At 39.9% G+C, this 23,575-nt stretch overlaps 1 protein-coding gene across 12 annotated transcripts in view; it reads left to right on the top strand.

The window, feature by feature from the left end:
• The first annotated feature begins 6,183 nt into the window (after positions 1 to 6,183).
• Positions 6,184 to 23,575, top strand: part of SUSD4 (sushi domain containing 4) — a 62,593-nt gene continuing 45,201 nt past the window's right edge. For 6 of the 12 annotated variants that reach the window (XR_011557497.1, XR_011557502.1, XR_011557499.1 and 3 more), the window contains exons 1-2: positions 6,376 to 6,539; positions 7,269 to 7,469. Coding sequence is in view for 6 of the 12 variants with exons in the window: in XM_070734355.1 (XP_070590456.1) it covers positions 7,304 to 7,469 (166 nt within the window). In the remaining 6 variants the exon portion in view is untranslated. Of the gene's footprint in view, positions 6,540 to 7,268; positions 7,470 to 7,700; positions 7,828 to 16,006; positions 16,132 to 23,575 lie in introns of those variants that run through there. The other 6 variants (XM_070734358.1, XM_070734361.1, XR_011557501.1 and 3 more) reach the window with 4 other exon arrangements.

Genomic DNA, 23,575 nt, shown 5'->3' on the forward strand with positions numbered 1-23,575 from the left:
TGTAAGCCACTTTGAGATTTTAAAAAAACCAAGTGATATATCAGTATTTTAAATAAACAAAAGAAATTAAGTAAGTTATGATCATGAAAGCTATCCAAATCTCCTCCCACCCACCCATCTATTCTTGGCTGAAATCTTTACTTTTTTCCTGCATCTACAAATGTTCACTGCATCAGGTTAATTTCATCTCCAGCGTTTTATCTCTGCATAACATCCAGAGGAAAAAAGAGGGAGTGCTATGAATCTCTCTGTTTTGACTTCATAACATGCCAGAAATTAAGTATGACCAGCTGTCACTATAAATCAATTCTTATATTTGCAAGTTGAAAGCTTAACTTTGCCTCCACTTGGGATTTAAGTATTTCAGCAATGCTTTCAAACACAAAGAGTTTACAAGCTTTGACCAGGCCACTTGCCACTGGACTGCATTCCCATATGACTTTAGGCTTACTCTGTATAACAAGCTGCTTCTGCTGTAAAGCACTGTGAAGAGGTATATAAGTCTAAATGCTATTGCTATATATATGTATAACATATTTTTGCTGATAATGAAAAGGAAGAGAGACTACTATAGATCTATTTCAAGCTATTTTGCTTTCATCAGCTAGCCCTACCCTTACTGGCATTTGAATCTGGGGAGTGTAGCTTTAACCTCTAGATCAGTTTCTCCTCCTCTCTGCTGCACGAAGCCCAAAACACTAGCCTGAAGATGATGAGTGTGATCTCGTTGAAACTTCGCAAAGACACTCTCAATACATGGGGAAAAACCAAAACACACCAAAACTTACATACACACAACACAATCTAGACCTATATATCTAATCTCTCTCTCTCTCTCTCTCTCTCTCTCTCTCTCTCTCTCTCTCTCTCTCTCTCTCTCTCTCTCTCTCTCTCTCTCATCGTTATCTATCTGTTTATTTTTTCCAACTTGGCTCCTTTTCCCATTATCTTCTTCTAATATGAAATATGTTACTATTTACATTACTCTAAGTATATACTATTTACATTACTCTAAAGTATGCATTTGACAGTATTTAGTTTTGTTTTTCTTAATATCAAGAATAGCAGCATTCCCCCAAATTCTCACTATTTTATGCCACACTTTTTAAATCACTTCTCTTATGCCTCTTCATGCATCAGAAGCTGTGGTTCTGAGTTCTGGAATGTTCACTATCAGTTTTCCCGTGAGAAATAATGTTAGGATTGGTCATAACAGTATCTTGAAACCTAATAGACAAGTTATATATATTTGAGGTGGGGAGATGAGAACAGCTGGGACAGGTAGGGATCACAGCTGGTGATACTGAGAAGATTCACTTTATAATGCCTTGATAAGGCCACACTTGGAATGCTGCATTCAGTTCCAGTCGTCACAATGTAAAAAGGATATTGAGACTCTAAAAAGAGTGCAGAAAAGAGCAACAAAGATTAGGGGACTGGAGGCTAAAACATATGAAGAACGGTTGCAGAAACTGGGTATGTCTAGTTTAATGAAAAGAGGGACTAGGGGAGACATGATTCCAATATCTCAGGGGTTACCACAAAGAAGAGGGAGTCAGGCTTTTCTCCAAAGCAGATGAAGGTAGAACAAGAAGCCATGGGTGGAAACTAAACAAGGAGAGAAGCAACTTAGAACTAAGGAGACATTTTCTGACAGAACAATTAATCAGTGGAACAGCTTCCTTCCAAAAGTTGTGAATGCCTCAACACTGGAAGTTTTTAAGATGATGTTGGATAACTATTTGTCTGAAGTAATGTAGGGTTTCCTGCCTAAGCAGGGGGTTGGACTAGAAGATCTCCAAGGTCCCTTCTGTTGTTGTTGCTGTTGTTCTTCTTCTTCTTCCTATTATTATTATTATCATCATTATTATTGTTGTCATTATTATTATTATTATGTCAGTACAACACAGCAAACGAGATCACTATGCTGGATTACGTATTTCATCACCAGTCGGGCGCTTCCCAAGCACCTAGGACTGCGTGATGTAGCAGCGAATTATGTTTGCCGATCCCAGTAAAGTGGCCTTTTGCAATTGACAGATGGCGATTATGTCAATTCCGATGGTTTTCAAATGTCCGCTGAGATCCTGTGGTACTGCGCCCAGCGTGCCAAGTACCACTGGGACCACCTTCACTGGCTTATGCCAGAGTCGTTGCAGCTCGATTTTTAGATCTTCGTATTTCACTAATTTCTCTAGCTGCTTCTCCTCAATTCTGCTGTCTCCTGGGATTGCGATGTTGATGATCCATACTTTCTTTTTCTCCACGAAAGTATGGATCATCGACATCGCAATCCCAGGAGAAAGCATTATTATTATTATTATTATTATTATTATTATTATTATTATTATTATCAGATGTTCTGCACAAAGATCCAAAGGGTAAGTTCCTGGCATGTCCAGATAAGAGATGGTACAACTACAACTGTTCATTACCAGAAGTTGGATAACTACAATTTGATTTTATTGAGGTTTCAAAGGTTTTCCCACCGCTTTTCATACCTACTTTAGCAAATAATATATTCTGTTCACGTTGCTGGAATGCTATTAGCACTGTACATATAATCATTATAGCACTCATTAAAAACCCACATTTAATTGTAAACATCAAATTGTTTTTAAAAAATCCCTAAATTAACAAACATATCATAAAAAGCATTTCAAAATGAATAGTGTATATATGTATGATTAATATGCAATAAACATTAACTACTCAAAAAGGGAGAGTTTTCTGCCAGCATATCTTTAAAGGCAAAATACTACATATGAGTCTAATTTTCATAAATACTACAAGGCATTAATTATTCAGGAGAGTTTTTTAGCTACCAGATGACAGAATCTTCTAGTCCTGTAACATTTAATCCAATGCCCGGCTATTCTTTTTAAATGGAAAGAGTAAAACTGAAGGGATCAGGAGCTGAGATTTATGTATATACTTGTAATTAATTTTCACCTTTTCTTCTTTAATTTGGGGAATTCAAATTAAGATTTGTTTACAAAACAAATGAAGTCCCTCCCACAAGAGTGCACTTCTGATTATGAAATCATTTTATCTTGAGGCTTTTTGATGCTTAACCAAATACTTTATTTACCTAAACACATTATGTACACGACATCACAGGATTCCATTAGCACCAAACTTCCAGCTCTTGTGCATCAACCTATTAAATTGGGAAAAGGTCGCAGCAGCGCTCCTAAGGCCTTTTCGGGAATACTGAAACCGGAGGTTAGTTCCACGTCACTTATTATCAAATCCAGTTTAGAAAAACTACCATATTCAATTTTTATTTTTTCCAAGCATATAGTAATTTTGGAAAATGGCTGTCCCTTCCATTTTTTCCAGTTGGGTCCATTTATCTTACGGTGATTCTCCAAGCAAGCATATTGGTATTTTTTTTAATTCAAGAGAAGTGGACACCTGGATCCTGCTTTCCAAGAAGTGGATGCAATCCTTTTATCCAGGATTCAGCCTCCAGAGCAAGAAGGGGAGAGAATGAGACTACTTCCGTAATTCGGGTCACCCTATCTGGGGTTGCCTTATCCAGACAACCGCTAAAGCACAGCCAATAATACTATTGCCTAACACGGAATAGGCGGTTAACAACAACAACAACATTTTAAAGAAGATACTTAGTTGATACCTAGGATGCTGGCAACAACCCGTATCAACCATTAGCACCAGTCAATGCAGGAGTGCGCTACTGCCCGGAGGGGGGACGCAGTGGGGTAGTGAAAATGGAGCTCCTCCCCAGAGAACTCAGTTTGCATTGAGAGATGTTGAAATAAAATGCAGGGCGTCCTGCATAAGCCACGCCCACAGTGTGGTAGTAAAAATTTTGGTAGCCCTTCACTGAGTCAATGGTATATGTGACACTTTTTAAAATGTTCAGTTGACTGAGTTTCATGTTTAATGAATAAAATAGATAATAATAATGCATTGCATTGGCATCCTTCAGTCTCGAAAGACCGTGGTATCATGCTCTGGGTTCCCCAGAGCGCAAAGCCAAGGTAGGTTAGTATGGAAGATAGACTGTTACCCAAGCAGCAGATTCCCCCTTCCATGTCTCTGAAATAATCCAATGGAATGGCAAAGGCCAATATGATTGGTTCCAGCTACGTCACAGGAGTTATCAGAATACAAACTGTTTCTGGGACTCCTGCTCTGGATTTTGCCTTTTCCAATGATGCATATAGCCACAAGGCAGTGGAGGTTTGCAACAGGCAGGGGTTCCACTTACCGGCCGTTACCAGTACACCTTCTGGGATCGTCACAGACATACACATGCTTGTCAAAATGAGGTTTCTTGCAAGGATGCTCTCATGCGTGAGATTTCACCAATTATCAGTGATTTATTTCTGTGCATGCGCGGAAGCAAAAAAACTCTGAAAATTGGCAAACATTTTTATTTTTTTATTTTATTTTGCCCAATACACAATAATACACAATGAAGGTTACAGAGGATATAGTAGAGAAGAAATACGAGATATAGGAGAGACTATAGGACAGGGGACGGAAGGCACTCTAGTGCGCTTATGTACGCCCCTCATCTCATGCGTGAGAGTGTCCTTGCATGAGATTTTGCTTGCTGCGCATGCGCATGCATCGGGGGGGGCAGAGATGCATGCGCATCTCAATTTCTGCCACTGGAGCCCTAATCCCAGTTGTACCAGCTGCAACCCATTACTGGTTTGCAGCCAGTTTCCCTTCTTCTAGTGGTGGACCAGGGCGTCTTTCGTGTCTTGCTGTGCTCTTAGTGTACCATATTGCTTTCAGGGACCGCCTTCATGACCACTGACCTATTCTAGTAGGTATCATCCGCTCAGCTCACCAGAATCTTCACATGCTCAGGAGAGACAAGTCCCTATCTCACCAAAGGTCAATGACTTATTGGCTACTGTCAACCTGGTTAGGCAAGCCTGTCAAAGCTGTTGCGCGGGATGTGGCTTCTGCACATGTTATAGCTACAAAGCTGCAACATTTTTTACTACCATACTGTGGGTGTGGCTTATTTTGTGGGTGTGGTTGCCAGCCATGTGACCAGATGGGAGTGGCTTGATGATTATGTGGCTGGGAGGTGGTTTAAAGGTCATGTGACTGGCTTAAAGGCGGCCAACTTGACCTCACTCAAGTCAAGGGTTTGGCTTAGGGTTAGGGTGCCTGGCCTCTCCTCGCCTCAAAGAGATACAATTTCCTTATCTACTTACAATTACTGAAAATCCAAAATATACTATGTAATTCTATGTATATATGCCATATGTGTACATACATATTACACACAGGCATACAAAAACATACATTATCTACTATGTAAACTGTATGTTTACACACACGCACAGCTCTTCTAAAATTATATACATTCAACCTCATTTACTACCATAGGAAAAACATACCCAGAGCCCAGAAGGGAAAAAAAAGGGGGGGGGGGATCAGAATTTTTCTACCAGTTCTGAGTACCTAAATGAGCTGCTATACCATGCCCCTATCATGAGCACCCAATACAATAACAACAACAATAAATAATACTAATACTAATACTAAATAGTAATACTTAAAGGGTTAAATAAGGTTCAGAAGAGAAGTGTTTTTAATAGGAAAGTGAACACAAGAACAAGGGGGCACAATCTGTGGTTAGTTGGGGGAAAGATTAGAAGCAACGTGAGAAAATATTATTTTACTGAAAGAGTAGTAGATGCTTGGAACAAACTTCCAGCAGACGTGGTTGGTAAATCCACAGTACCTGAATTTAAACATGCTTGGGATAAACATAGATCCATCCTAAAATACAGGAAATAGTATAAGGGCAGACTAGCTGGACCATAAGGTCTTTTTCTGCCGTCAATCTTCAATTTCTAATAGTAGTAGTAATACTACTACTACTATTACTACTACTACTACTACTAATAATAATAATAATAATAAAATAATAATAATAATAATAAAAAAATAATAATAATAATAATAAAATAATAATAATAACGATACTACTACTAATAATAATTTTTACAGCCTAGATATTGCAACTCTATCCCAAATCTTCCATGGTTCGAAGCAAGGAAGATTTTTTTAAAAAAAAAACGTTGCTGCTGTTGCCGCTCCTGCAGCTGCCATCGCCTTGGCTCATTTATCACCGGCATAAACGCGGCGCAGCTGCCGCACGACCGTCCTCTGGACTGGCGGGGGAGACACGGGCGGCCTCCCGGGGTCGAGGAAAGCGCGGAGAGCGGCCGGCGCGCAAAAGCAGGTTGCCCCGCTCCGCTTTCTCATTGGCGGCAGCTTCTGTTGCAGCCGGCGCCGGAGCCTCGCGGGCCTTGGGGGCGCTTCGCCCCGCCCACCCCTGCAGCCAGGTAGGGATGAGCGCGAGCGGCGGTGGCGGCGGCGCGCGCCGCGAGCGTCTCCCCGTCCTCCTCCGCTGAGGCAGCCGAGGGCAGTGCGGTGGAGGCGGGCGGGTGAGAGAGCGGGCGGGCGGGCGGGAGACACGGTGTGCGCCCGGCTTGGGGAAACGACGGAGGCTCCATGCAGGCAGGCAGGCAGCCCTCAAGGTAAGGACTTTCCAAGCCAGTAAGAGCCGGCGGGGGGGGGGGGGGGAGGTCAGGCGAATCCCGGCGGCTAGTCACGAAGGAGGGGTCGGGGGCGAAAGAAGGTGCGACATGAAGGGAAATAACTTTACAGTGTTGTGTAGCGCCCCCCCCCCCCTTCAATCCCGGGTTGTTTTTATTTTAAAAAAATATTGCCTTAGGAGGAGATACTCGGAGGGGCCCTTTTGCAAACGACCAGGCGTATCTTCGGAGGAACTGTGGTGGTGGGAGGGGGCGGGGTTCACTTGGAGAAAAAATGCTCCTCTTTGCCGTCTTACCCGAGTGGCCAGCCAAGGGGAACGTGGAGACAGGTCCGGCTTATCCATTAGCGCCGGACTCTTTTTTCCACTCTACGCCGGGAGGTGGGGGGAAAAAAGGACTGCGTTTTCCCGAGGTGGATCCGTCACATCTCCGGAAAGAGCCGAAAATTGTTTTAGGAGACCGGTGGTCTTCTTTTTGTATCGTAGTTCTCTTATCCTGCCAGCAGGGAGCGCAGAAGAGCTTAATGGAGGGTAACTGGGCTGAGGGGGGGAAATGGCTTCTGTGCCATTTGCCGGCAAGAAGCCCGAGAAAAGTGTCTCCCCCACACAGACACCGTCTAGATCGGAGCGGGGGGGGGAGAGACGGTGAATAGCGCGGAGGAAAAGCTGTCCCCCCCACCCGCTAAAGCAGGATGCCTGCTTCTGTTTGCAGACCGTTTCAATCCGGATGCCCTTTGCGGATGAAAGATGTATGATGGAATGAATCCGGACAGCCGGGATGCGTTCCTAGAACCGCCGCAGCCTCCTCCTCCTCCGCCGCCGCTGCTGTTTCAACGCTGCCAGTCTAAACTCTCCCTGGTGGTCTTGTGGTTCAAGTTGGCGCTGTGCTTTGGCCCTGCGCAGATCACAGGCGGTGAGTTGAACGGCTGGTTCGGGTGACAAGCGGTAGCAAAACCCACCGGGCACACACACGCACACGCACATATCCACCCCAAACGCCCAGCTATGAGGGAGGGAGGAGGGGGTGGGAGAGAGCTCAGGCTGTTTCTGACAGGCAGGTCCTCTTTGGCGCCAGAGGAGGCAGCCTCTGGCTATTGATCTGATGGGCACAAAATGCTGAAACAGAGAAAACACCCTCCCACAGTCTTGCCTTGCTGCTGCTTGAGTCAGTGGATTGTGAAAAGAGAAAGGCTTGAAGGTAAAACCGGGGTTTTCCTCCCATACAAATCCATTAAGAGGAGCTGCTTCTGAAATGGCTACATCCTACGGAGGTAAGTTAAAAGTTAAGGTGGTCCTTAAAATAAATAAAGTCCCCCAGAAGAAGATACTGCATGTACAGAACTCTAAAATAATTCTTATCCTTCAAAGATTCTGAAAATAGGACTAGAAAAGTACATTTTTATTTTCTTGTGCTTCTAACTAGAAAATAAGAAACAATGCAATTATTGTTTCTATTTGAGGGAGAGAAAGGAAGAGGAGAGAAAGAGAGAGATTCACTAGTCCTCTCTGGAATAATTCTTTCCTTGCTCCCCTAAGTACATATTAAAAAGCTCCATATATATGGTGCAAAAAAGCTATCTTCCAGTCCACATCAATAAATTCTCCAATGATTATAAAATTCCATTGGAACACCCTCACGTGCAAAGATTTATTTAAAATTGGATTTCTTCAAAAACTAACCTTAGCAGTGGGCTACTAGCCAGAACGCTAAATTGCACTCGACACTGCAGCTTGTAAGTGCTTGCGGGGCCAGCACAATTTCGCTTCTGCACCTGTAGAGGTAGCAAAACTGCACACGAAGCCGCAGGTGCACCCATGTTTTGCCATGCGCGGAAGCCAAAAAACCCTCACTGAAACACTGGCACACCTGCGGCTCTGCGCAGTTTTGCTACCTCCACAGGTGCCGAAGCAAAATCGCGCTGATCCTGCAAGCACCTACGAGCTGCGGCGGCGAGCGCAATTTAGCGTTCTGACTAGCAGCCCACCGCTGAAAGGCAACCCATTCATGTCGAGAAAACTTAAGAGCTAGTGGTTGTCTCTTATTCAGCCAGACACAGATAAGTAGCAGCTGTATCTTTTTGGGGAGCCTTTGCATGTGGGTGACCTGGAAATTGAATGATCCCACTTTATAAAATGAAAAAAGACATCACACATTATCCTCATTTGTTTAATCATGCTGTCCTGAGTTTCAAGTATTTCTAAAGAGAAACTATTCATCCAGGAATGTTTTAGTCTCCAAAAATGATGTTGGCAAATGTCCCAGTTATAACGATGGACCTTTTCTTACCTATCCATATTATAAAGATTGCATATATAATACTGCACTTCAGGCTACATGGGGCCACAATGAAGACCACTGGGAGATTTCAGTTGTTATAAGTACAGATGTCCAAGTGTTTGTGACACAATCACTATCAAGCACTGCTTTTATTCATGCCAACCAACCTGCTTATTAAGTTCAATAACTGTGGCTGTTGTTACTTGTCCATCGTTGCTTTAGCTGACCAAAAGAGTATCTTGTCCTCATAAGGGGAGAAGAGGTTACTATAGATACATCATATGTCCAAAGTCCTAAATACTATATTGGTTCTTTATGGTCTTTTCCTTAAGTGGCTTTTATTAAGCTTTTCTGATATTAATTGTACCATTGATTTTTAATATGTGGATTAAATTGATCAATGCTGGCTTTTCTAAATTTTTATTGATAGTCATTTTTGGAGGACTTCTGTCTACAATTATAGTCGTATAAACTGATTGTTGCATTTTAGTTCTTAGATATTATATTTGCGGATTTCTCTTTTTGAAACATCTAAAAATATCTTAACCCTCATTTCTTTGAATGTTAGGGGTTGCCTATGTTATTGTGAGCTACTCAGAGGGGGACTGGTATGTGAGCACAGTTCTTCCTATGTTCATTTTAAAACAAAAGAGAAATGCTATTTGAATTAGACTGTAAAGAAAACAAAACCCTTTTTAGTTTCAGTGCAATAAAATGCTTTAAACAATCCTATCCTAAACCATCTCCTAATTGGATCATGTTGAACCTCTCGTTTAGTGAGAAGAAAACTGTTAGTTGAAGGAATTGGGTAGCTTTCTCATGTGATATGGGTTAATGCAGATGCAGTTTTGATGTTAAAATTAAGTAGTCTGCCTTTTGTTTAAAGCAGCCTGAAAGTTTGGTAGTCAAAAAGATAACCCCGTTGTTCATTTATAATGTTTTTTCAATTAGATTTTTTGTATGTTTCACAGTGAAATAAGACCTGAACTTAAAACTGAATTAAATAAATTTAAGCTTTATAAAGTCAGCTGAGATTTGAACCCAAGTATCTTCAAAAACTGTTTGGGTATTTCAGCAGCATATCCAAGGAAATAAACCAAGAAACAAAAAATCACATGCATTTCAGCCTACAGAAAAGTGAACTTGGGATGCTTTAGCAACTGTGAGTTTAGTTACAATACAGTTCAGTTTTGTTTGGACCTGCAGGTTACACAAAAATGCAGGGAATAACATAGTAAAATGGAGTCTGTGTTCAGAGCATCTCTTGCATTGAAAGCATCGATATAAGCACAAGTTAAATGTTTGTATTAAACAATTCAGCTCCATACATAATTAGTTGCATCTTAGAGCATTTTTTCCTGTTCCAAAATCTCTCATTTTTCCTCATTGCCAGTTCTTTTTATGTTTATGCTTTTGCCTTCTCTCTCATTTGCTTGTTCAGGTTCTAATTCCACTTTTTTTGGCTTTTTGTTATCCATTTATCTCTGACATTTCCTTGTCCCCTTCCTTTCCAAAATCATTCATGTTCTTTTTCTTCTTCCACATTTAAATCAGAAAGTATAGCTAATTTTTTGCAGGATCATAGATGCACTTCCAAAGCTTCGTTATTTTCCTACCTTTTTCAGGTGCCTGCCTGCCCAAATACGTTGTTCTTTTTCAGGCAGTGGGGTATGACTTTAAAAGTGCGTGTGTGCATTCAGGATTCATCTAATCACGTGGGTTTTTTTATGCTCTATATGCTTGTAAAGCTGTCAACACAAGAGCACACAACAGATTTAAACTTAATATTAACCGCTCCAAACTTGAGTGTAAAAAATATGACTTCAGTAACTGAGTTGTCGAAGCGTGGAACTCATTACCGGACTCCATAGTGTCATCCCCAAACCCCCAACACTTTACCCTTAGATTATCTAAGGTTTACTTATCTAGATTCCTAAGAGGTCAGTAAGGGGCGAGTACAAGTGCACTACAGTGCCTTCTGTCCCCTGTCCTATTGCTCTCCTATATCTCCTATACCTTTCTTCTATTCCTATATCTCTTCTTCTATTGTTTCATTGATATGTTCTATTACTATATCTTCTTTTCTATTCTTTCTTAGATATATTTTACTATGAGTATCTCCTCTATAACCTTCATCATTATAATTTATTAATGTTTGAATTCTTTGCTGTAGGAAAAAGTGATTTTTCTTAAATATTCTACATATTTTATAGAATACAAAATGAGTATCAAGAATACAGGATGGAAATGACTTTCTGTAATATACTATTCTCATCAGAGCAATTTTATTCATCAGGTTACCCCATAGATTGTGTTGATCTATTAGTACTGCATTGATACTCTGTTAATAGTACAGTTTATTTATTTTTATTACTTAGATTTGTATGCCGCCCCTCTCCGAAGACTCGGGGCGGCTCACAACATGTAGAAACAAATCATAAGCAATCAGACAAATTTAAAATATTTAAATATTTAAAAACCCCATATGCTAACAGACACACACACAGACATACCACGCATAAATTAAACGTGCCCAGGGGGAGATGTTTCAGTTCCCCCATGCCTGACGGCAAAGGTGGGTTTTAAGGAGTTTAAGGAAGGCAGGAAGAGTAGGGGCAGTTCTAATCTCCGGGGGGAGTTGGTTCCAGAGGGCCGGTGCCGCCACAGAGAAGGCTCTTCCCCTGGGGCCCGCCAACCGACATTGTTTAGTTGACGGGACCCGGAGAAGGCCCACTCTGTGAGAAGTTAAAGAAGTTATAGTTACCCAGGTCTTTCCTAAATCCTAAACACATAAACAAAACCATTTATTATTTATTAACCTAACCTAAATTAATCTAAATCTAAATGCTAACCAAACCAAACATGTATGTTCTCAGGGAATGATATTACATGACAAATAAAACATTTTTGCAGTTACATGTACATACACTATGCTCAGAAAATATACTTTCAGAATGTGTTCTGTAATATACATTAATTTTCTTCTTTACATGTGTATATAGGGCATACTGCAGGTCTATGTATGTGGAAAATATTCTCACAGTTCTTTTTATAGCTCTTCATCATTTTCTTTGTACCAGATCTTAGTTTTACTGTTAGTACAGAAGTAAATGTGCTCTACAACATTGCTGGATGTTGTGAATAATGTGCTTTGCATTTAGTTATCCAGTAACCTACTTTCTTTAGAAACATAGCAGTGTGACAGTCTTTGAAATGAGTAGCTTAATGTTGGGATTTCTAAGGAGGGAAATGGCATTTGAGAAGTGTGAGAGACTGTTATTACTTTCGATTTTTGGATCTATTTTAGAAAAAGTCACAGTGTAATAATATTCCTGGCATTCAGATTTGATAAAAAAGTGCAATAGAGCGCAAAGGAATCCTTTTTGAATATTTTGTAGAAAATATACATACCGGTAAATTGTGTATCAATAGTAGTTGCTTACTTGTTTTGGCATTTGTTTTTCAAATACAATTTCATCATGAAATGAGCCACTTGGTTTTGTATCCTGGTCGCATCTATACAGCTAGCTTATATGCTCCCCTCCCTTTCTGGAGTCAGCCAGAAATTGTATCACCCTAAATCTTGCTTTCCCAAATGGGTTGTGTTGTACTGCTGTCCATGTAACTTTAATGTGTAATGTTTTGAGGGCTGGTTGATGTGGAAGATGGTTCTCTCAACTGAAATTCCAACCATGCCCAACCATTCAGCATGTGAAAGACCTCCTCCAGTGGCAATGCACAATTCTCTGGTCATTGTAGGCACTGTGCTTTTTAAATTTCCCATTGCACTGCTAAATGATTTGTTTGTTGTCATTCCTTGAAACTTTGGCTTATCTCTTTGCTGGTATCTAATGGGCCTCCAGATTTGTGTAGACAAGATGCAGCCAGTGGATAAGTGCTACTGAAGTGTTAGAGTTGAGAAAAGGGATTTAATATGGGGATTGGTGGAGAAGCTGTACATTATCCTACCAACATAATGAGAGGAGAGGAAGCTAGGAGGGGAGGGAATTCCCTTCCAGGCAGGCTGTAGAAGTACAAAAGCTGAATTTTTCATTTTACCGGTACACTTTCAATTACAATCCATTGCAGACACAGACTGGTTGGTTTCTAGGCTTTGTGTCTAGATTTCGCAAACACCCCTTTCTTAAAACAGTGGCTGCAGAAGCAAGAGATCCTTTTTTTCTTACAGCCACAAGAAAACTGAAGGACAGGAACCAGACAGAAGAGGGTGATCCCACAGAAAACTAGCAGAACTACTACTTGGAGCCACAAGATTGTTGGCATGGAATGCATCATTTTCAGCTATCTCCCTGGCATGTAACAACACATCCTATTTCCCTGCTCTGCACATGTTGAAAAGTAGAAAAAACTTCACATCCATACTGGAGCTATTCTTGGATTATTTCAGCTTCAAACAGATACTGTAACATACGGCTTCCAGAGGAAGAAATTGTGGACTGAAGACAGCTTTGGGAAAAGCAGAACCGATGTCTATGTGAAGAATGAAGAGCTGGTGAGTAGACTGGCTCTTCATACCTCTCAGACAAAGAGAGGATGGGATGTATTTATTTATTTAGCATATGACGGTGTTACATTAGCCAGGAGACTACAGTGCTAATGCAGTATAATAGTTGGCTTCCCGTTTACCAGCTCTGTTAGGTACACGCTTACGTGCTTTCCACCGTGCACCAGAAAAGGCAAGCTAACTTCGCACCAGAGAGAAAGGCAAGTGTCTTTTCCTGCAGCATCATCCAAGGTCCCTCTCCTTCCACAAAAGCTGCCTCACAAATGGGCGTCGCAACCGGGAAAGTTCAGTGACAGCAGGATTCTAACTGTCACACAAAGCGCTGGTTTGTCTTCCCACAAAAGTGGTACCTTTTTATCTACTGGTACAGAACATGCTTTCAAACTGCTAGGTGAGCAAAAGCTGAGGTGGAGCACAGACAATCTTCAGTATCATTAAGCCACTGAGCCACCACGCCTCTTAAGAGCGTTAGAGATCGCCCCCAAGTGCAATAACTCGTTGTTACTCACAAGAAGATCTCAAGACAGCAATCTCCAACCAATTTTGAGCACTGGCAGTTGTTGAAGTAACCATCTTGTTCAAAGCACAATTGGTGCTTTTAAAGGGACACTACATTTCCATATTTATTTATTTTTTTATTTGATTTGATTTGATTTGATTTGATTTGATTTGATTTGTATGCCGCCCCTCTCCGTAGACTTGGCGGCTAACAACAATAAAACAACATATGACAAATCTAATATTTAAACTTTAATTTAATTTAAATATTTATAGCTCCTTTTCTTTTTTTAAAGTGCTTACACAGTTGAATGAAATGAATTTTAACTAAAAGCTTAAGAATTATTATTATTTAAATAAATAGAAAAAGGCAATTAAGACCTTGATTTTATACAGTTATAAATGGATTGGACATGCAGATAAATTTTAAATAAGATCTTGAAGTTAATTATAAGGAATTCTTTCCATGCGAAAGTTGATTTGCATGTTTTTCTATAACAGAAAAAATATCTAAACAATTTTTAAAATGTGAACACTATAGGGAACTAAAGATTTTAATTAAAGGAGAAAAATACATAAACCTGATTAAATATCATAACAGATATTTTGGGAAAATGTAATCAGAAGTTAATATCAAATGTCACTTGCATTGTTTGCTTCTGTGAATAGTTTGTGTGAAAGAAATGGCAGAAGAGGAATAAGTTTTATCTGACAAAACAGAAACTGAGTGGAATGAAGAACCAGCATTGAAAGTGGATCTATAAATCACAAGCTGCAAGGATGATATGAAAAAAAAACATGTTTCATTGGGCATACAAAAGAAACCAGTTGATATTTTAAAAATCAAGAAGAAATTACAAATAATAAATAAAAAGTGACCTGGTTAGTATTTTTATATTGTATTTGCAAAAAGAGGTTTGTTAAAGTTTAGGTGAATCTTATGAGAAAGGCTAAAAAAAGAAATGAAAAGAAATCAAGTTCTATGACTTTACTTTAATGGACTAGAATGGTAGTAAAAGAAATTAATATAAAATTGGTCTATTTGATCAAAGTTAAAATATGTGTTATTATTGGCAACTCTAATGAACTTTCTGGCACTAAGTCTGAAATGATGATGCTTTATGAATATATTTATGCAGTGGTACCTTGTCATACAAACCCCTCGTCATATGAACTTTTCGAGATACGAACCTGGGGTTTGGATTTTTTTTGCCTCTTCTTACGAACTTTTTTCGCCTTACGAACCCACCGCCGCCACTGGGACTTCCATTGCAAACGAAGCGCCTGTTTTTGCTATCCTGGGATTCCCCTGAGGCTCCCCTCCATGGGAAACCCCACCTCCTGACTTCCGTGTTTTTGTGAGGCTGTAGGGAAATCCCAGCAGGGGAATCCCAGGATCGCAAAAACGGGTGCTCCGCTGGCAACGGAAGGCCGGAGGTGGGGTTTCCCAGCGAGGGAAGCCTCAGCGAAATCGCACCATCGCAAAAAAACAGAAGTCCTTGAAACCCCACCTCCGGACGTCTGTGTTTTTGCAATGGTGCGATTTCGCTGAGGCTTCCCTCGCTGGGAAACCCCACCTCCGGGCTTCCATTGCCAGGGGACTGCCCGTTTTTGCGATCCTGGGATTCCCCTCCTGGGATTTCCCTACAGCATCACAAAAACGCGGAAGTCCAGAGGTGGGGTTTCCCATGGAGGGGAGCTTCAGGGGAATCCCAGCAGCGCAAAAACTGGCGCTTTGGCTTGAAAAAGGGGTAAATTTTGGGCTTGCACGCATTAATCGGTTTTCCATTGATTCCTATGGGAAACATGGTTTTGTCTTACAAACTTTTCACCTTACGAACCTCCTCCCAGAACCAATTAAGTTCGTAATACAAGGTATCACTGTACATAAGTGATGGGATGTGGGATGAAGATTTCATTGATTACAAATTAAGAAGAATGAAAAATTGCCAAAATTGTTTATATTTTTTGTGATGTAGGTTGCAAATCCTTTCCTTCCTTCCTTCCTTCCTTCCTTCCTTCCTTCCTTCCTTCCTTCCTTTCCTCCCTCCTTCCTTCCCTCCCTCCCTCTTGTCTATTGCAGCACCCTTGTGGTTGCCCTTATGACTGACTGAAGCATGCCCCCCCGTCTGTTTCCTCTCCATCCTGCCCATAGGCACTGGGCCAACTCTGCCACCCCACTAGGTTCCAGATGCTTCTCCTCCCCAGTACCATAGATGGTCTAATAGAGGTTGCTGGACTTGTGCCTGCACAAGCCCCCCAGGATCTCCTGAGGTAATACATGCATTTGGGAGAGCAAGGATGGCGACTCATTAAGAGAGACAGTTCACTTAACAGCCTTCCTGACTTTCAACGGTAATGAGTAGGCACTGTTATGGTTGTAACCCAAGGATTACATATGTTGTAAGCCGCCCCGAATCCCCGAAAAGAGGTAGCATAAATATATATATGGTATAAGCTGATACTACACACACACACACACACACACACACACACACATATATATATGCTACAAGCCTGGTACAAGTTATACAGGAGGCGAGCCTGTAGCCTAGAGGCTAAGGCCACTGTCTTACGAGCCAGAGCCCCAGGTCCAAATCCCAGGAAGAGTCTACCTGATGAAGGCAAATAAGCCCGAAATAGATCTATTGTAGTCTCCCTTCCTTTTCATTAGCAGGAAATATATATATATATATATATATATATATATATAATTAACTAACTTGTACTGCATTTGCAGTCCTGCAGTCATGCGATCGTCATTTGTGACCTTCACAGTTGCATTCCAAAGTTGCAAAGTTGATGTGGCAGGTCACAATCATGCAATGATTGCTTTAGTGACCTTGGCAAAAAAAGTCATAAAATTGGACATGGTCTTGGATGTGGTCACATTTTGCCTCTTTTAATGACCATACTATTTAATGATTAATTTTCTGGTCCCTCCTTGTGGTTGCAAGTCTGTAATATATATTGTCTGTTTTTATATATTTTATTATAAGTCGCACAGTCACATACATGTTTAATAAATAGTGGTCCTTGCAATAAAAGAAGGATATGTGGATTTCATGTTCCTACAAGTGAAATAATGAAAGCAGAGAAAATGTTATAAAGTAATATACAGTATCTATGATCTGACTTAAGAGAAATATGTTGGCCCTTTTAATTTATGATGCTAATAGCATATTTTTACATTTTACGCTATCACATAAGGCATAAGACTTTTCTAGCTGATCTAAGAATGTTTAACTTGAAATGAATGTCATTCATACCTTAGTTTTGTGATTCTTGTGAAAAGGGAATTATTTACTATGCTACAAGTCATTTACCCAATCAGCCTATAAATTATTCACAGATGCACCAATATTTATGATAAACAGTACATTTTATTAAAGAAGTGTAATGGCAGTGCAGGACTAAGTTATATCTAAATTTAGACTTTGCTACCAAACCCAAGATACTGCATTTTCATGTTTAGATTTAGATTTCCTTGATTTTACTTAATAAGAGCATTATGAAACTTATGGGAGTTTCATAATGTTCTTATTATACATCACACATATATTGGTTCCCAGGATTTGTCTGAGCTTATTGGCAAGCAGCTTTAAAGCCATATGAGATTTAAAACCCAATTACTTGCTTCTTTATCTAGGTCTTTTTCTTTAATGCCATGCCCTCAAATATATTATTGAAAAAGTCACATTTACAAAGATGACACAGAGTCATGTGAATGCACTTTCTAAGTGCTTAGGTTTGTCTGAATTTAGTGTCCTTTTTTTAAAGGAAGGAATACAAGTACAGTATCTCTGTTCAGATTAGAGTATGGGAAATAATTAACATTTAAGAAATTAAATATGAGGGCCTAGATTATTGGGGGTAATAGGTTGACTTTGTAAACCATTTAGAGGACTATAAAAATCACTGTGAAGTGGTATATAAGTCTTAAGTGCTATTGCTATTAGCACAACCTTGATCTAAACTATTTTTATAATATTTCAAAGCTTTCATGCCCTATTTATCTTCTAAACATCACCTAAGAGTCAATCTTCAGCTATTTGTTTTTTGTTCCGCTGCTCAAATAAATGGGATTTATAAGGAAATTCCTTTAGTACATGCTTACAATTTTTAGGAAAGGAGAAAAAAGTTTAAGGTCTTCAATTTTCAATTAATTCCTCACTAAATGTTTAAAAACCAGTCCTGTTTTTAGATATGTAATGTTTGTATCCTTGGTGCTCTCTGAACTTGATTGTTTTCTGTTGTGGTTGGCTCTGGCCCAGCTCCTGCCCCAGGGAATGTGGAGGTGGAGGCAGGGGAAACGTCAACATGTCCTAGGCCTGTTTTGTTGCCGGCAGAGTCAGGGAGTGCAGTTTCCTCGGATGAAGAAGAAGGTGAGGGTGACTTGGAAGGGGGGGGGGCTTGGCACACAGCCCAGGAAGCCAATCACCATTATCTTCAGTTAATTTGGATGACGAAGTGTTAGACCCACGCAGGCGCAGACTTATGCATCGAAGGGACCAATTGAGGAAATATTACAGGAGATAAGAGAGGCCACCTGTGTTTGGGTGGGGCTCCAGTAATTAGAGTTGCTGCTATAAATAGCAGCGTGCTAGTTTCGTGCCTTACTGTTTCTGAACTTTGTTTGTGGATTGACATCAAAGCAGAGTAAAGTGTTTGTGTGTTTCACTTCTTGGGAAAAAGGAGGGCTGTGATGTTTCTTCACAGCTACTAGCTAAGTACTTAAGGACTGATTAAGGGACTTGTACAGCCCGACAAGGTTGTTTTGGGGAAGAGTGATCTTTGCAATACAAAAAGGGTGCTTTGTTTCTTTTGAATTTTGTGATAAAGGACATTTTTTTGAATTTTCAAATGTGTGTGTCTGAAATTTGTACCCGTGAATTTTCAGGAGGCTTCTACCAGAGAGCCCAGCAGAATATTTTCTTGCAAATATTTAGGCAATACCAGTGGTAGTGTTTGTATTGCAGATATTATATTGGGCTGAGTAGGAGATATATTAAATTTATACTAAAATTAATTGCAAATGGGTTCCTGTGTGGCATATGAATAGTCAGGAAGTTGCTGAATGTATGCTTATTTAAAATATATAGTTTTTAACTCTGAATCATATGAGGGATGAATGAAAAACAATACCTCGAGTGTCTGATATGCTCGAAGTTTTGATATGGTCTTTAGCATCTATTCCTTCAGTGATGTGAGAAAAAATTGTATTGCTATTATTTATGAACTCATGTGATAACTATACTGACATAACAATGGTATGTTGCTAGTCCAAAAATATGTAAATAGTTAATTTGTATGGTTAAAAATAAAGAGGACAGTCTGTGATAGCAAAATATGAGTTTCACATGAAAAAGTTGATGGACAATTAGCAGGGCACTGAAAGGGGAATTTCTGCCAAGCTTAATATCTCACCAAAGTGTATGGATCATATTGAAGTTCTTCAATATCAGGTTTCTGCAAGATCAGGGGAGAGATGACAGCTTCCTGAGTTGAAATTTGCCGGTAATTGTTGTCACACTAGGAGAATGAAGATGAGGAAATTCTTCACACCATTGTGAAAGTGATGAAAAATAGGCTCATCATTATGACCCAGAAAAGAAATATCAGGCCATGGAATATAATCACAGTTTCACATGTGAAAAAAGCCTGTGTGTGTCTGAAATTTGTACCCTTGAATATTCAGGAGACTCATACCATAGAGCCCGGCAGAACATAAGACGGGGTCTTATTTTGGGGGAAACATGGTATTAAAGGTATCGTCACAGGATGTGAGCTGTTCGGAGTAAAGCTGACTTTTGCAATTGACTGGTAAAGATTTTGTCAATGCCAGTTGTTTGATTTTGTCAATGCTAGAATTTTATCTCTTCACTAATATGTTTGTTTTTTAAGGAAAAGTAAAATATGTGAAACAGTGACCTTATAGTAAAGATTAACAGATTTGGGTAGATGTTTAAAGAGTTTAAAACCTATTATTATTATTATTATTATTATTATTATTATTATTATTATTATTATTATTTTTAGATTTGTATGCTGCCCCTCTCCGAAGACTCTACATACAGATAACATTTATCTAATTATTATCTTTCTACTTGTAAAACTGTCCAGTAAGTCTTGAAAATATCACTAGACTGTAAATCAAGTAATTCATTGACAACTAAACCAAAATATAAAATACTATTTATTCCCTTGATAGGCTAAGATATAAATAGGAGGAAAAAACCTGTTTTCCTTCTACCACTGCTATCTCAGTAGTGCTTAGAGACAAATAAATAAATGTATGGGCCAAGTTGAAAATGATTGTAGTTTTTGGTGCTTAAAAATACTGAACCTTTTCCATTATCCCCCTCCCCCATTATTGATTAGACAGTGTCTGTAAATCTCAACTTTTACCCGAGGAACAAAAAAAAGGAAGTTTCATATGCATTGACCCTACCAGAAGGTTGAGGTTTAACTATAACTATGCTATTTTTAAAGCTTCCTCTGCAGTGAAGAAGCCTGGCTATTATGAAGGATTAGAGTGAATCAGCAGCTAAATGTGCCATCTGTAGGTGTTCTTTGCTGTCTCACTTTGTGTTTTTATTGTTCTTACCTCTTTAGAATTATGTATAAACACTACTGTAGGAGTAGAACTAGAGTCATTTCTCTGTAGGCGGATCAGAACATTCTCTGACTGCAAAACAGCACCTTTTCATGCTGTGACCATAATTCACACTGATTGCACCATATACTAATGACAACTATGGGTTAGTTTGTATATGGAACAATGAGTTATGAAAGCATCCACTGTGGTTCTTGTATCACCACAATTAACATTCACTTTCACAACTTTGTATATAATGTAGAAAACATGGAGAATACAAGATTTGATACAGTTGCAGTATATATGTCAATCTGTTTTTTTTAATTCTCACAAATAATTTAATAATAATAATTTATTAGATTTGTATGCTGCCCCTCTCCGAAGACTCGGGGCAGTTCACAACACAACAAAGCAAGACTAACCTGGTTTGTTCTTCATTATTTCTCTTTTAATAGGTTTATTTCCTGAACTTTTGAAGAATGCTGTCATTAAAGCTAATCCTATGCAATTGCAACTAGAATTGTAGGATGTGTTTGGTGCCAGTTTAGAGGAATCAATACAGTATTTTGGTATAAAGGAGAAAGAACCAGTTGGGTTTTAATAACAATATAGAATATGAATGTGCTGAATCCAGGCCATAGCACTAAGATGGAATCTACCCATCATCAGCTGCTTCTTCTTTAAAGAGCATAAAGGCTTTTCCTGACAACGGCTTTTAATGCCTTTGTTCCAGTCCATGAGGCATAGGCTTGCCTACTTTGCATTGCTCTCCTTGCAGGCCTTGTTCTGTGTCAGTAACAAGGTCAACAAGCAGTGAGGTCTCACATATTTATTTCCCAATATTTATAGCTCATCCCAATTCTGACAGATTAGAGATATGGAACAATAGTCTGAAACAGACAAAAAAAAGCTAGATAGCTAAAATACAGATGCATACATTGTGAGGGATCCATTTCTCTGTATATGACAAGTCTTTTTCATACTCCAGAAAGAAAACGATGCAATACAGCAGTCCTCAATTTATGACAAGTCATTTAATAATCATTTGAAGTTACCACAGACTTATAAAAAGCTACTTTAGGACCTGTCCTCAAAGTTACAACTGCTGACATCCCTACAGGTCTTACTATTGGCTACTTGGCAATGTCAATTGGATGCAGCATCCGTCAGTCTTGTGATCATAATTTGCAATGTTTTTTGTCAGTTTCTGACATTTTTGCAGGTTCCCAATAATAAATTTCACATTTGGAAGATTGAATTCATTTGATAAACACATAATTTGTTTTACAGCTGTGGTAAATTGCTTCGCAACTATAATAAAAACTGTTGTAAAATAGATTCTGGTCATGTTGTGCATTACCTTACGATCGCAATGACTTTAAACCACAATTCCAGGTTCCATCGTAATCCAAGGACTACCTTATCTTTATACTATGTTTCATTTTTTTTCAAAAGCACCAACTGTACATTAGCTTTTAAAAGTCAGGTGACAGATTTTATTTGAAATATGTTATTGCTTGAGTTTTTGTTCTACGATATATGTGCTTTTACTCTGGTCATCCTTGCATTCAAATCACATTTGATGTTTGGACTCAATGGTAAGTAAAAAAAAAATTAATAATAATAATAATAATAATAATAATCCAGCTCGCAGAAGAAGGTGAAGCTCGAGCTGGGGGCACCCTATTCATTCCCCATGATCGGTTCGCTTTTGTCTTCTTTTACTATAGCCACCACCACTGAGATTATCTGGGGCTGGCTGTGGTGGCTTTGAGGGCTAATCCCAAATCCAGGAGCTCCCCGCAGATTTCAGACACTTACACTTTTGTCCAGCTCGATCTTCACCTTCTGCGAGATGATCTTCTGGATTCATTTGCTGAAGCTCGTGTTGCCCACAGCTCTGTTCCATTTTTCATCCTTTTCCCATAAGCAGCATAACTGCCCAGCGCCAGATCCTGCAGTCCCAAGGGAACTGGCTAAGCCTGCAGCAGCTGACTAAATCACTCTTTAAATATTCTGAGTCAGAGCCATCCCCATCTCCCACCAACTGCCCGCTTGAAGCTTCCGGCCAGGATCCTGAATAGCCAGCCGGCAGAACCTGCCTCCCCACTCCTCTGGCCTGGCGTGAGGCGAAGCGCTGGGGGGGAGGTCAGGCTCCGGGTCTGGAGCTGCCCCTCCTGCCTACCCCCAAGTCGAGTTGGTGATTTGAGCCTCAGAGCCCCCTCCCACCCACCGCGGTGTTTGAGCGAACGCTGAACCTGAACATGGGCTTTTTTAAAAGTCCAGGTTCGGGTTCAGTATGCCAAACACCGCAAAGTTCTGTATGGACCTGAACTATGCAAGTTTAGTTCGCACAACACTATTAGTAACCATTAGGCGCTGCCCAGATTTATCTCTGTAGAAGATATGCCATGGACCAAGTAGAAAGGCAGACTTTGAAAGCTCAGATAAGGCTGGTTTCAGGAGAACAATTTGAGTCCTTTATAAGGGTTGAGAAACAAGTGGAATATCTTAAGGATAGGATTGCACCAGGCAGAACTGATGTAAAATTTGAGGGTCCAATTTATTTTGTGTGCCAGTTGCTTGCTTTGCTGGATTGGGAGATCTATCTCAAAGGGATCCCTACTCTAACCACCTCCAATTTGACTAATACATTACCCTTATTAATTCCAGAATGCAGGCAATTACAGTCCGTGTAACTCTTCTCCTCTTTGAGGTGCACGGTTACCTTAGCAATGGGCACCTTTAAGATAGTTTTTGTCTTACTGCTTCTGCCAAACCTGTAACATATGAAAAAGTAGGTGTATTCCAGTCCCTGGCTGTAAAGCATAAACATCTTGTCTGATCGAGAGATGTGCTTTCTCTGTGAAACAGCATCCCCCCTGAAATTCAAATAGTCTCAGTTCTACTGAGCTTTTTTAAAGCTGTGGGAATTTAGCTTTTCCAGCAGGTTCTGTACCTTGGTGACTTAGTCTGGTGGCTATAAATCATTTTGAATTGGTTGTCTTGCCCATGCTTGGTTATGTATTTATCTTTTTTATTATCTTTACTACTTTTATAGGCAAGAACTGTCCTTCCTTTGATTAGGGTATATGTAGAGTAGATAGTTTAGGAATCTGT

This window comes from Erythrolamprus reginae, chromosome 1 (genome assembly GCF_031021105.1).
Source record: "Erythrolamprus reginae isolate rEryReg1 chromosome 1, rEryReg1.hap1, whole genome shotgun sequence".
Lineage (NCBI taxonomy): Eukaryota > Metazoa > Chordata > Lepidosauria > Squamata > Dipsadidae > Erythrolamprus > Erythrolamprus reginae.